Genomic DNA, 13033 nt, shown 5'->3' with positions numbered 1-13033 from the left:
AAAGTTAGTTGCCTTAGACCAGAGTTAGTAGACAGTACGTGTTTTGTCGCCATGTGGCTTTTTGTTGTATTGAGCTTCTTGCTGGGAACGCTCAAACCACTCACTTATGCACACGCCGTTCGCGGTAGACCCACACTAAAAGATGTCATTGAGCGAATGTTTTGGCCCGGGTCGGTCCGCGAACTGAGAGAAAGCTATATTGAGAACAAATGTGCACTAAATGAGCAAATATATGAGAATCATGATATGAATTACACTGATATGAACTGCTTTGAAACCAAATACCAAACAAGAAAAGCACAGAACTGTGAAAGCCTCCAAGAGAAGAAAGTTGGTGATCACAAAGTCAGTAGTGATGCCATCGAGTCGCAGAAAGATAGTACGCCGAGCCGGATGCAATTAGTTAAAATTCTGAAAAAGAAGGTGAATATTCTATCCATTTGTATTACTATGGCTGTTTGTTTTCTGCTATTACTGAATTTCTGTGTATTTCGAGCTGTAATGCTATTTCATATTCAACTATTTGTATCGTTTCGAATCATCCTCACTAATGTTGTCAGCATTTTGTACCATGCTTGGTGCAGCGTTTTATGTTTGGATGAACCTATTTTGAATGCATTCAATGACTGTGACCTATTTGAGAAAGGCGCACAGCTATCTGTTGTTTTCGATGTTGATAATGAAGAATCAATAAATGATTTGCAACTTCGATCTCGTTATGCTAACTTTGCTTATCGTAAATGTTTAAAAGGGCGTCGCCATGCATATGTTGTTCAAAAGGATGGAGAACCAAGCAGAATTTCAGCGAAACAGCTAACGCGAGCCTTACAGGAGAACATATTTGAGAATGCCGTACAGCCATCTGTTGTTGTGGATATTGATAATAAAGAATCAGTAAATGACTCGCAACTTAGATCTCGTTATGCTAAGTTTTTTTATAATTTGTAAATGTGTAGGAGGGCGTCAACAAAGAGACAGAGAGCCAAGCAGAATTCCAGTGAAACAGCTATCACGAGCCTTGCATAAGAGCAGACATTTCAGGAAATTAGTTCGAAAATATGTTAAAAAGAACGTACCTAAATCTTTTGCCATGCATTTATTTACCAAATTGAGTGTATTTCATCGTAAGTTAGACTACATTTATGTAAGACCAAGGTCTGCTGCTAAGAAGAGGAGAGCGAGAAAGAAATGGTGCACAGCACATCGAAGGAAAAAACCTAGAACTCTTCGCCGAAGAGTGAAACTTAGGTGTAACTATACTTCAGTAATACCTGTTTACAAGAACGTTGACCATAGGATGAATCATACAGAGTTTAAGCTTTCTAATGATATGGAAAAAAACCCTGGGCCCATTGATCATACCAGAACTATTCAAGCGCCTTATAGTCAAGGCAATATGGATTTGTTCGGCCAGAATGCAGGCACTCAGTGTGTAGCAATGTCTCTTACTTCACTTATCTATAATTACAGGAATAATATTATCTCATCAGCGGACTTGATTAACATCATGAACATTGGTAATGAATTGTATTCTGGGTTATCTAGACTGTCCAGACAAACTTTCCTGTTGTTAACTGAGTTACCAGAAGTGCTCAATGTGTTTAATACAGATTATCAGCTTCAATACAGTTCAAGCTATAGTGGTACTATAAATGGTAGATCCATTATACATGGTTTGAGTTTCTGTATGCCTTTGGTTGATGCTTTGCTAACATTAGTAAGGCAAAACTACCAATCCTTTCTTTTAACAATTGAATGTAGTACTGTTTCTATGTACTGTACTCCAGGTGGTAAATTTAAAATATTTGATTCACATGCTAGGGATGCATTTGGTATGCCCCATTCTCAAGGAACATGTGTATTATTAGAAGCACAAAGTATACAGGATGTCACATGTTATTTGCAAACCCTGTATGAAAATTCAAATACATTGTTTGAGCTGATAGGTGTTCACATAACAAGACTAGAAAAGGACAATAATCACTTAGTTGATGAGAACAGTGAAATCTCTCAATCAGAACTTGCTGATGGTGGTGGAGAAATGGTGCATATTTCAACGAGAAACAATGAGCCTTTTATTCGACACTGTTGTGCTTTATCATTTTATAGCATTTGTTTGTCAGTGGTTAAGGCATGCACTTACTGGAATTCACAAACTCTAGAAGCAATTATTTACCATGGAAATAAGTTTTACAAGAAACAATTTTCATGTCCTGATGAAAATCTCTGTTTACGCAAATTTCCAAACAAACTTCAAATATATGATGCAACTATTGATGTTGTCTTTACAGCACAAAAAGAAGGCATATTTAGTTGTGCATCCAGCAGTAGCAAACTCTTCCAGAACTTTATTTTGGATAACACAAGAGGCAATACTGGATTTATAATATGGTTTTTAAATTACTGTGCAAGTTGCATATTTCAGAACAATTCTAAGACTAAAACCATCAAATACTACTTAATAATATTCCATAGTGATGGAACTTTAGATGAATTTCAAACTGTCAATGACAGCAACTTCCTTCTTCAGGCCCTTGCTAATTATGTTACAAAAATCAATATAACTAATAATTTAGAGGTAGCATACATTATCAGATTTCTAAACTGTAACAGTAATTTGTCAAGCACTTTAAGGCAAAAGGTATTAAGGAAACACAAATCCAATAGGCAGAAAAATTCACTTGCTGAAAAACGAAGAGAAAGTTATGCAAACATGGAACCTAGTGCCAAACGAAAATACTTGGTTAGCAAAGCAGAATGGTACAAGTCATTAGATCCTGCAGAAAAAGAAAAACGCGTGTCTGACAGAGCAGAGAGGTACAAATCACTAGATCCTGCAGAAAAAGAAAAGCTCTTGTCTGACAGAGCAGAGTGGTACAAATCACTAAATCCTGCAGAAAAAGAACAACTCTTGTCTGACAGGGCAGAGTGGTACAAATCTCTAGATCCTGTAGAAAAAGAAAAACTCTTGTCTGACAGAGCAGTGTGGTACAAATCACTGAATCCTGCAGAAAAAGAACAACTCTTGTCTGACAGAGCAGAGTGGTACAAATCTCTAGATCCTGCAGAAAAAGAAAAACTCTTGTCTGACAGAGCAGAGAGGTACAAATCGCTAGAGCCTGCAGAAAAAGAAAAGCTCTTGTATGACAGAGCAGTGTGGTACAAGTCACTAGATGCGGCAGAACAAGATCTGATAAATAAACAAAAAAAGCGGAACTATGATGCAATGGAATCACTCATTAATAAGGCACAATACGTGAACAGTAAAAAACAAGAATATTGCAGCATGAATCCTATAAAAAAGCAAAAAATAGTGCATAAGTGATGCAGCAAAAATTTCTAGAAAAAAGGCAAACAATGTTCAGCATAAATTGGGTCACTACATATCAGTATTTCAGAATAAGATCAGAGAGGGGCCATATTACATATGTTCAGTTTGTCATCGAATACTATATAGAAAAACAGTTATGTTACTTAAACAAAATAAATACAGCGTACATTGTCTTTTCACTGAGATAAAGTCATTTGATGACAAATAATACATCTGTAGAACATGCCATGCAAAAGCTTCAAAAGGACATGTACCATGTCAAGCTGTTTGTAATAAACTGGAAGTTGATAGAATACCACTAGAACTCTCAGTACTAGAAAAACTAGAACAAATATTAATAGCACAGAGGATAGTTTTTGAAAAGATAGTGGTAATGCCTAAAGGCCAAAAGAGGAAGATTAAAGGAGCAATATGCAATATACCAGTTGAATGTGATCAAACATGTACTACATTGCCACGTCCTCCTGAAAGGTCAGGTATAATCATGTTGAAACTAAAGAGAAAAATGGAGTTTAGAGGACATGTTTATTTTCAAGCTGTGCGACCTCAACTAATATTAAATGCTCTGATGTGGCTCAAAATGAATAATCCCTTGTATGATAATATATGTATAGACATTGACAAAATAGATAGGCATCTTGAAACATTGCAACAAAATGATGTTAATTTAGACGATTCAACTTTCAATAATGACAACCACTCTACTGAATCTGGTATAAGTGATGACACTTCTTCAAACAATGAAAATGGTGAGAGTGTCAGCACACCCGCAGATGAAGAAAATGACGATCCTTTGAATGAATATCGAGCACCAACAAGTGAAACTTGCTTGCAGTCTGTAATACCAGATTATCCTGTAACTGTTGAGCAAAATGATAATGTATCATCTCAAGGAGACGAAGTCTATGCCATTGCACCTGGTGAAAGTAAACATCCAGTTTCCTTCATGGCAGACAAGCAATGTGAAGAACTAGCATTTCCTATTTTGTTTCCAAAAGGAAAGTATGGGTACTCTGTCAACCGAGAAATAAAGTTGTCGCCAGTCAAGTACTTCAATGCAAGACTTTTACATCACAGTGGTAGATTTGCTACCAATCCTGAATATCTCTTCTTTGCTCAGTTCATCATAGAACAGAAGAAAGTATCAGATAGCATCAATATTGCTCTGAAAAAAATGCATGGCCAGCCTCTTACTGCTTCTCAAATAAGATCAAATAATATGCAAAATTTACAAAATCTTATTTGTCAAGATCAGGCTTATTTATTTTTGAGACAAATTCCAGGAACACCACCTTATTGGCAAAAATTTATGTATGAAGTAGTAGCTATGGTAAAACAGCTTGGAATACCAACATGGTTTATGACATTATCCTGTGCTGACCTTAGGTGGCCTGAACTTTTTCAGATTATTGCAAGAACACAAGGCAAAAATCTAACAAATGAACAAATTGATGCTTTATCTTATAATGAAAGATGCTCAATGCTGAATGTAAATCCTGTTGTTGTTGCTAAGCACTTTCAATATAGAGTTGAAACATTCTTCACTGAAATTCTTCTAACTAATGCAAACCCAATTGGTAAAATAGTATACTATGCACTCCGCATTGAGTTTCAGATGAGAGGCTCTCCTCACGTACATTCCTTAATATGGATTGCCCTGAACTAACACATGATACCAAGGAAGCTTATATCCATTTCATAGATGAACATGTGCAGGCATACCTTCCTGATCAGAGTCAAGACCCTGAGTTACACGAGCTTGTAAAAACCTACCAAAAGCACAGTCATTCAAAGACGTGCAGAAAATACAAAAACATTAAATGTAGGTTTAATTTTGGGCACCTTTTTACAAACAAGACTATTGTGGCTGAACCTCTTTCTGATGATTTAAATCCAGAAGAAAAGACAAGTACCATAGACAGACAAAAAGAAATCCTTAGACTAGTTAAAGAAAAAATAGACGAAGTGTTAAATCCCAGTAAGGCAAACTATAATCCTACATTAACAGAAGCTGATATTTCCAAATCTGTAAACATAACTGAAGAGCAATATTATTGGGCTTTATCCATTTCACCTGACTCAGACTATGAGCTGCACCTTAAAAGACCAACAAACAGCTGTTTTATTAATAATTATTTTATTGCTGGTATTAAGGGTTTTAGAGCGAACGTTGACTTGCAACCTGTATTTAACCACTACAAGTGCATAACGTATGTGTGCTCATATTTTACCAAGGATGAGACTGAATGCTCACAGGCAATTATGAATGCTGCAAAGGAAGCTAAGAAAGAAAACTTGAGTGTCAGGGATAGCTTAAAAAGAATTGGTGCTGCTTTCCTCTCTACCAGAGAAGTCAGTTCACAAGAATGTGTTTACAGATGCATGCCTGAACTATGGTTACGAAAAATATTCCCTGCAACAGTTTTTGTAAGCACTGACCTACCAGAAAAAAGGGTACGCATTGCAAAATAACCAGAAGAACTTGATGAACTGGATAATGAAAGTACTGATATCTTTAATTCAAATATTATTGATCGATACACTTTAAGACCACAGTGTATTCCTTCTGTAGATAGGCTATGTCTGGCAGAGTTTGCTGCATACTATTATAAAGAATACAAAAAGGACTGCCAAGAAACAGCTGATGCTCAACCTGAGGTTTTAACTGACGATGTCATTGAATTACATCACAATTGTGATCCTGATACATCACCTCCAGACAAAATAAGATTAATGAACACGCATGAAGTTATGAAGTGTAGAAAAGTAAAAGCTGTTGTAAGATATCACAAGCCAAACAAAGCAAAAGAACCTGAACTGTATTTTCATCATCTCCTGATGCTTTACTACCCATGGAGAGATGAAACAAGTCTTTTAGGAAGTGATCAAACATATGCTTCTAAATTCTATGAGCATGAAGTACAAGCTGTAGTGGAACGAAACAGAGAGAATTTTGAGCCTGATGCTGATGCTGTTACAGAAGCACTTGATTTTCTTCGAAATAACCAGGGCAATATCATCCACTCCAGCTATGATTCTATGAATGACCAGGAAAATGCAGATTTACAAGCTGAAGAGCAAGATGATTCAGCACCAAACGAGTCATTTAATGAACAATTACCTACACATCTTGTTTCATCATCAGAAACTGAGAATCATTCAAACCTTGGAATGATAACATACAACCAGCCAACAGAAATTAGTGATGATAAACTACGGGAGTGTGTTAGATCATTGAACAAAAAACAGCGCTATGCTTATGATATAATTCTCACCTGGTGTAGAAGTAAAATGAAAAACATGAATAGTCGAAAACCTGAAGAAGTAAAACCAATACATTTATTTATAACTGGTGGAGCAGGTGCTGGTAAAAGTCACTTGATCCAAACAATCTACCACACTGTCACAAAGACCTTTAGACATCCTCCGATGAATCCTGAATTACCTAAAGTTCTTTTAATGGCACCTACTGGAGTTGCTGCTATTAACATAGATGGGACAACAATAAACACTGCCTTGGCAATTCCCAAAGAAACAGGTGATAATTTATCTGCAATGTCTGACCAAAAGAAAACGCAGATGAGAATGTTACTAGCTGACCTCAAGTTGATCATAATAGATGAAATCTCTATGGTTGCTAACAATACTTTGCTTCATATCCACCAAAGACTAAAAGAAATTGTTGGCACATCAAATGTTCACCTGTTTGCAGGCATTAGCATTCTTGCTATTGGTGACATGTATCAACTACCACCAATACGCAGGAAACCTGTTTTTGAAAATTACAAAAATGATGTGTTTAACTTGTGCCACCCATGGCACCTATTCACAATGATAGAACTTGTTGATATCATGAGGCAAAAGGATGACCAACCATTTGCTGAACTTCTGAATAGGTTCCGTACAGCAACTCAAACTGAAGAAGATATAAAGTGCATCCAATCTAGATCTATTGATCCATCAGATGTTAATTACCCATCAGATGCTCTTCACATCTGGGCTGAAAATAATCCGGTCAATCGACACAATGAAATGAAATTGCACCAAATACCTGCACAGTTGTTTAACCTTAAAGCCACAGATCAGTACCCTCCTAATGTATCACAGCAAGATATTAACAGAATTTTAGCTAGACCCAGGTCTGAAACTGGTGGACTTGATGCTAATATCTGTATAAAGGAATCTGCTAGAGTTATGTTAACCAACAACATTGATATTGCAGATAGACTTATAAATGGTCAATTAGGAACTGTTGTCAGAATTGAAGTAAACCAAAATAACAAAAAACCCACCATTATCTATGTAAAATTTGATGATGCCAAAGCTGGCAACAATTTAATTCAAAAGAGTACTAGCAGTTTTGTGCGACAAAACAGAGTTGTACCCATAGAACCTGTCCTAGCAAAAATTAAAATACATCCAAATAAACCTTCTTCTCCAGAAATACAGAGAATGCAATTCCCTTTAACATTGGCTTACGCTGTTAGCATTCACAAAGTACAGGGATTGTCACTTAACAGTCTCGTCATTAGTTTTGAGTTGGTCAAACAGAGATCATTCAATTATGGGCAGGTATATGTTACACTGAGCCGAGCAACCTCTTTAAATGGTATTCACATTCTAGGAAAAATTAACAGCAAACATGTGATCTAGCAGATCCTCGGGTACATAAAGAATATGAAAGACTGCGAGAAATCTCAAAAACCATGGGAACTAGTGAAAAATATAAGGATAATTCAATGCTCACTATATGTCTATTAAACATACGATCACTCAAAAAACATAGTGTAGATATCAAGTATGATGCAAACATATAGAACAGTGATCTAATTGCAACTTGTACCTCATAGCAATGATACTGACATAAAATCTCATCTACTACCATTTACTCTCTACAGACAAGATCATCCTACTGATAGATTTTTAAGTTTAGCACTGTGTATCAGAAGATCAATAGAAACTAAGGAACATGAATACTTTCCACAAGTAAATGCAATGAAATTTGTAATAATTTTGAATAGATCTAGAACTATGTGTCCCAATTTTACAGTTCTTTTTCTTTACCGAAAGAACAACTCAAATATAATAGAGTATGTAAGTCATCTACGAAATATCCTTGGCACTTATCCAATCGACATCATTCTTGGTGATTTCAATATCAACTACTTAAATGATGATAGCATAAGACCGCTAAAATCTTTAATGACCTCTCTAGGTTATTCACAGTTTGTACAAAGTCCAACTTTTGTCTCATCAGGAAACATACTTGACCAAATTTACCTAAAAACAACAAAATTTGACATCATAGAGAATACTGTAATTAGCGTCTACTATTCTGACCATGATGCTGTTAAAATATCCATAAAATATAACAAAGATATTTAAATATTTGTATTTATTTAAACTGTCATGCAAGGCATATAATATTTATTTATAGCAATAACTGTAAATATAAAATTTTCATAAATGTACAAATGTGTCTTGGCAGGAATCATGATGCTGTTAGCTATAACTAAAATGATATTATGAAACTTTCATGCAAGGATCTTTTACGATGAAAATGAAAGAACTCTTCTAGAGATTTTGAAAAAAGGTGTCACAAAGACCTGGAAAAGAGATCACAAGTCCAGCTAGAACAAAACTGGAAATTCATAAAATCCTAATCTAGCTACCACAGTGTCCTCAAAAGCAGACAAATTGGTGCACCACCTTGACAAGTTTCATCAGTTTCATCTTAAATATTATAAACATTTATCTATAATATTATTATTGTTATTATATGGCATCATTTGACTTAAGCAAACCAAATTAAATCTAAGGCTCTCCAACCAGTGGAGAGAAAACCATGTTACACAATAATTAATTCTTTTGGAATATATAAGCAGAGATTTTGATAATCATCTGCCAATCAATTTCAAATTACCAAGAAAATTTTTTTTCTAGAAGTTGGTAAATTCTATCAATTCCTTTGTCAAAAAGGATCATGTTTATATGCCACAAGAACTTCCAAACTTGCCCAAGAACCTGAGGAGACAATCTTTTTTTCTAAGCTAAAAGTTCCCATAACAAGAATGGGAGACTTCAGAGGTCTGTTGACAAGCATTTTACAAGGCACCACCATATGGTGCCTCACCCCCTGCCTGTGCCCTGCACCAGGAGTAGGTAAGTTTACATAATTATTACTTTGTATCTTTCATCTTACTCAGATATTCCGAGGCAGGACTCTTAAGAAGTATAAACGACAGGCATGCTTCTCATATGACGTTCCAGTTCAGACCACCATTAAAGGAGAACTGAAGGCCAAAAGCAACAACTTTTCCAACATTTTTTTCCTTGGAAATTAGCCTAACATAAGTAAAGTTAAGTTTGTGGAGTTACTTCTTCTCGTTTCCTGTTTTTTGCGACAAAGTTACGTTCGAAGTTGGGCTTTTCCCACTTTTTTGGCCTTTTCAGGGTGGGCTCAAAAACTAAGTCAGCTAAGTCAGCCGCTTGCTGTGAGGTATGATACAGGGAACAGAGATTTCATAATCAACAGAAACAAAGTAAACACAAGTGCTGCTGTGGATATTTTCTTCGTTGCTTTGCTGTTTCTTCGTGGACTCAATATTCACAACAAACATCAGTCTAAACAGTGCTTCTCACATGTTTTCCCCATATCATACATCATAAGCTGCAAAAATGACCACTAACTCCTCCACTCTGAGCCGCAATGCTAATAGCCCAAAATTGGAATAATTTTTTTTTTTTAGGTGGAAGAGCGACAGATATGCCAGGAAAAAAGTTGAAAACTTAATTGTGTATGGTCTTAAGTGTAAACAAAAAATGCTTCTTTTTTTGCCTTCAGTTCCCCTTTAAAAAAATAATAAAATAAAATAAAAGTAATAATAATTATTAATATTATTACTATTATTATTACTATTGTAAAAACAATAAAAGAAATCTTTCTAAAGCCCACCTTATTGACAATAAGGAATACTTATTCATAAAAATAAAATCTGGAGCCTTGTTATTAAATATCTTTTTCTCTTTTAGGGAGTTAGGATGAAAATTCCATCAACGACATGTAGTTATTAGAGGATCATAGGTAACACTCTTACCAAAGGAACTCTGATTTCTTTTTTCTTGGTTTGCATGTTACATGCTGAAAAATACATCTTTCAAAAGTCCCCAGTTGTTGATATGAAAATATCTTTTCACACTTTTCATTGTCCCATTGCTTGCATATTTTGTCTGTTATGTAAATTCCTTTAAAACCAAAAACACTCAAGTTGAACCCACATTCATCTTCCGTAAAAGTTAAAAGTCCTTAAAGTTTTCTCATTTCCTTTTTTTTCAGCAGAAATACAATGTACATCCAACAAGAGAACAATTCTTAGGCTGTTAAGTAAAAACTCAAGTGAAGTTATGATCCTCGCAGTTATGAAAACGATTATAGCAATTGTGTAAAAAAGCCTGAAAATTTCAGGACTTCAACAGGGTCTCAACACATGACCTTGCGATACCAGTGTGACTCTCTAACCATCTGAGCCGTGACGCCACTGTCTTTGGAAGCTGGTTATTTGTGTATTCAAGTGTTCCCATGGTGGATGAAGCAATGAACGAAATGATCCATGAGCATTACTGATCATGTAAATGCTCGGCATCTATGGTCAGAAACACAGATGGGCTCCTGCTATGATCTACGATTCCAAAAGATTTACATGTATATCAAGAGACTGCAAAAGTATCTTACAAACACCTTAAATCAGAAGCAGTGAACCGTTACACTGACAGTACCTTGATAAACTCTGACAGAAGAATGGAAGTTTGCCCAAACATGACCAAGCAACTGTACAGAACATTGATCTTCGATCAGGCCAAGAGGAAGCCTACGAGCAACAAACAATTATGCCCTCCAAAACCACAGAGATTGCCATATGACAGAATAAAGTCCAAACTCCAAACGCGTTAAGCGGATTTATTCAGTATTACACGCATGTAAGACTTAACTCCTCGACAACTTCAAGCTTGAATGGTTTACAATACACTTCTGAGACGATTCCACACAATCGTGCTTCAGACTGTCCTAATTATTAACTTTACCGCGGTCCTATTACAGTTATTGGATATTACAAACTTGTCACGCAACAATTCCTTTCACGTTTTCTAAACGAAAGGAAAAATATGGCTAGTATAATGGTTCGAATAACACACAAATGGTTCTCTGAAAACTGACTTACAAAACCCGCTTGAACCTCTTCAGATACGGTAAAACTGTGAAGTCGGCCAAATGACAAAACAACATGGCGGGCAAAGTCTCACATGTTCGCTGAGCCGCGCGAAACTGGGTGCTAAGGACACAAGCTAAACCGCTGATCAAATTCGAACTTACAATATGGCTTTTCTCCGCCAAAATCAACTCACTTCCAAACCAACTAAGCTTTAAACTGAAAAAAATTGAAATTACTTCAAGCTTACCTGTATAGAAGAAATAACTAAATATGTTGTACAACGTCTAAAATCTAATGTCTCCCCGTGTGTCCTAAATTAAACTCTCAACAATGAAGAAACCTAAATTCATCGGTTTTTACTTGCTCCCCGCAACTAAGTTCCACTGGGACATTCCATTTATAATCCGACTCCCCCCCCCCCCCCCCTATGGATGAGGTCCATCAGAATTCCACCGGTAGGAATCTTTTTCAAAGGCACCGACAAAAAAGTGAAGGGGTAGGAAAGGTTTTTTCAAAGGGTTCCGACAAAAATCCAACCAGTAGGAGATCTAATCATCCATAGGGGAGGTTCGGATTATAAATGGAATGTCCCACTGCACCACACAGCCGGCTTAGAGAATCGAGCGGCCCTGAGAGTGAATGAAAAATATGCTGCATTCGCATTCAATCCCCTGGCCTCCTTCTTCCACTGTAGGAGTTGCCAGGAGTACCTATTGCATTCTTAACCCTTTAACTCCCAATAGTGCCACTTATAGATTTTACTCTGTCTAACGCCAGACGATTTTACTCGTCAGTGGGGAACCCCACGGGGCTGAAAAGGTTGACAACAGCTAGATTCACTCAAAAACTATGTCCCCATTAACAACCCCACGAGGCTGAAAGGGTTAAACTTTTTTTTTCTTCGGATTGCCACACCCACCATTACTCTGAGAAAATCCACTTATCACCCAACTGAGTGTCCCAGTGTTTCCCTTCAAATACAGCGGAAGAGCAATTGGCAAGTCGTCATCGTTCCAACCATTCAATGTGGCAGCACGCTTAAATTATCCAAAAATTCAAAAACATCTTCATTTTCGCCATCGCCAAAAATTGGAAAGCTAACTCCTATCCTACGGCCAAAGTTCACTTTCGATTTTGCAATTTACCTGAACGTAGCAAAAATCTCCCAAAATGTTTGTCGCTGATCGTAACTTTTTATATTCTATATTCACGGTTCAAAATTAATGTTGTTTTCATGTCGTAAATATTTTATTCTCGATCGACCGTCCGGGAAACTTCCTTCTGCTCTTTCTGAAAACTGTGTATCAATAGTTATTTGCTTTTTCATCAATATTTGTTTTGCATAAAGCAAGCTAACAAAATCTGTACCTTGCTGAGTTCGCATTTGTTAGCGTTAATAGTATTTTCGGTCAGATGTTTCTGTTTTTTTATCAGGGGTTTATTGTGTTGGTCTCCCATCCTAACACTAACCCCCCTAAACAGGGATAAACTT

At 36.4% G+C, this 13033-nt stretch overlaps 2 protein-coding genes across 2 annotated transcripts; both read left to right on the top strand.

Annotated features, from left to right (window-relative positions):
* The first annotated feature begins 3704 nt into the window (after nucleotides 1–3704).
* On the top strand, nucleotides 3705–7004 carry LOC138054226 (uncharacterized). The gene is made up of 4 exons (XM_068900716.1): nucleotides 3705–4908; nucleotides 5034–5699; nucleotides 5904–6869; nucleotides 7000–7004. Exons 1-4 carry the CDS (start codon nucleotides 3705–3707, stop codon nucleotides 7002–7004), a joined length of 2841 nt encoding a protein of 946 aa, XP_068756817.1.
* Nucleotides 7005–7183: 179 nt separating this feature from the next.
* Nucleotides 7184–7984, top strand: LOC138054225 (ATP-dependent DNA helicase PIF1-like). Its single transcript, XM_068900715.1, has one exon. The coding sequence runs from the start codon at nucleotides 7184–7186 to the stop codon at nucleotides 7982–7984; it is 801 nt and encodes a 266-aa protein (XP_068756816.1).
* The last annotated feature ends 5049 nt before the right edge of the window (nucleotides 7985–13033 follow it).

Source organism: Montipora capricornis, chromosome 6 (assembly GCF_036669925.1).
Source record: "Montipora capricornis isolate CH-2021 chromosome 6, ASM3666992v2, whole genome shotgun sequence".
Lineage (NCBI taxonomy): Eukaryota > Metazoa > Cnidaria > Anthozoa > Scleractinia > Acroporidae > Montipora > Montipora capricornis.
Note: the sequence above shows the minus strand (reverse complement) of the source record. Positions and strands in the feature narration are given on the sequence as shown.

Excerpts from the sequence above, each read along its gene's own strand:
- LOC138054226 (XM_068900716.1), top strand. The coding sequence starts at position 3,705 with ATGCCTAAAGGCCAAAAGAGGAAGATTAAAGGAGCAATATGCAATATA. Across the intron at positions 4,909-5,033 it reads AACTAATGCAAACCCAATTG|ATGAACATGTGCAGGCATAC; the intron begins GTAAAATAGTAT and ends TCCATTTCATAG. Across the intron at positions 5,700-5,903 it reads AGAAGTCAGTTCACAAGAAT|ATAGGCTATGTCTGGCAGAG; the intron begins GTGTTTACAGAT and ends TTCCTTCTGTAG.
- LOC138054225 (XM_068900715.1), top strand. The coding sequence starts at position 7,184 with ATGAGGCAAAAGGATGACCAACCATTTGCTGAACTTCTGAATAGGTTC.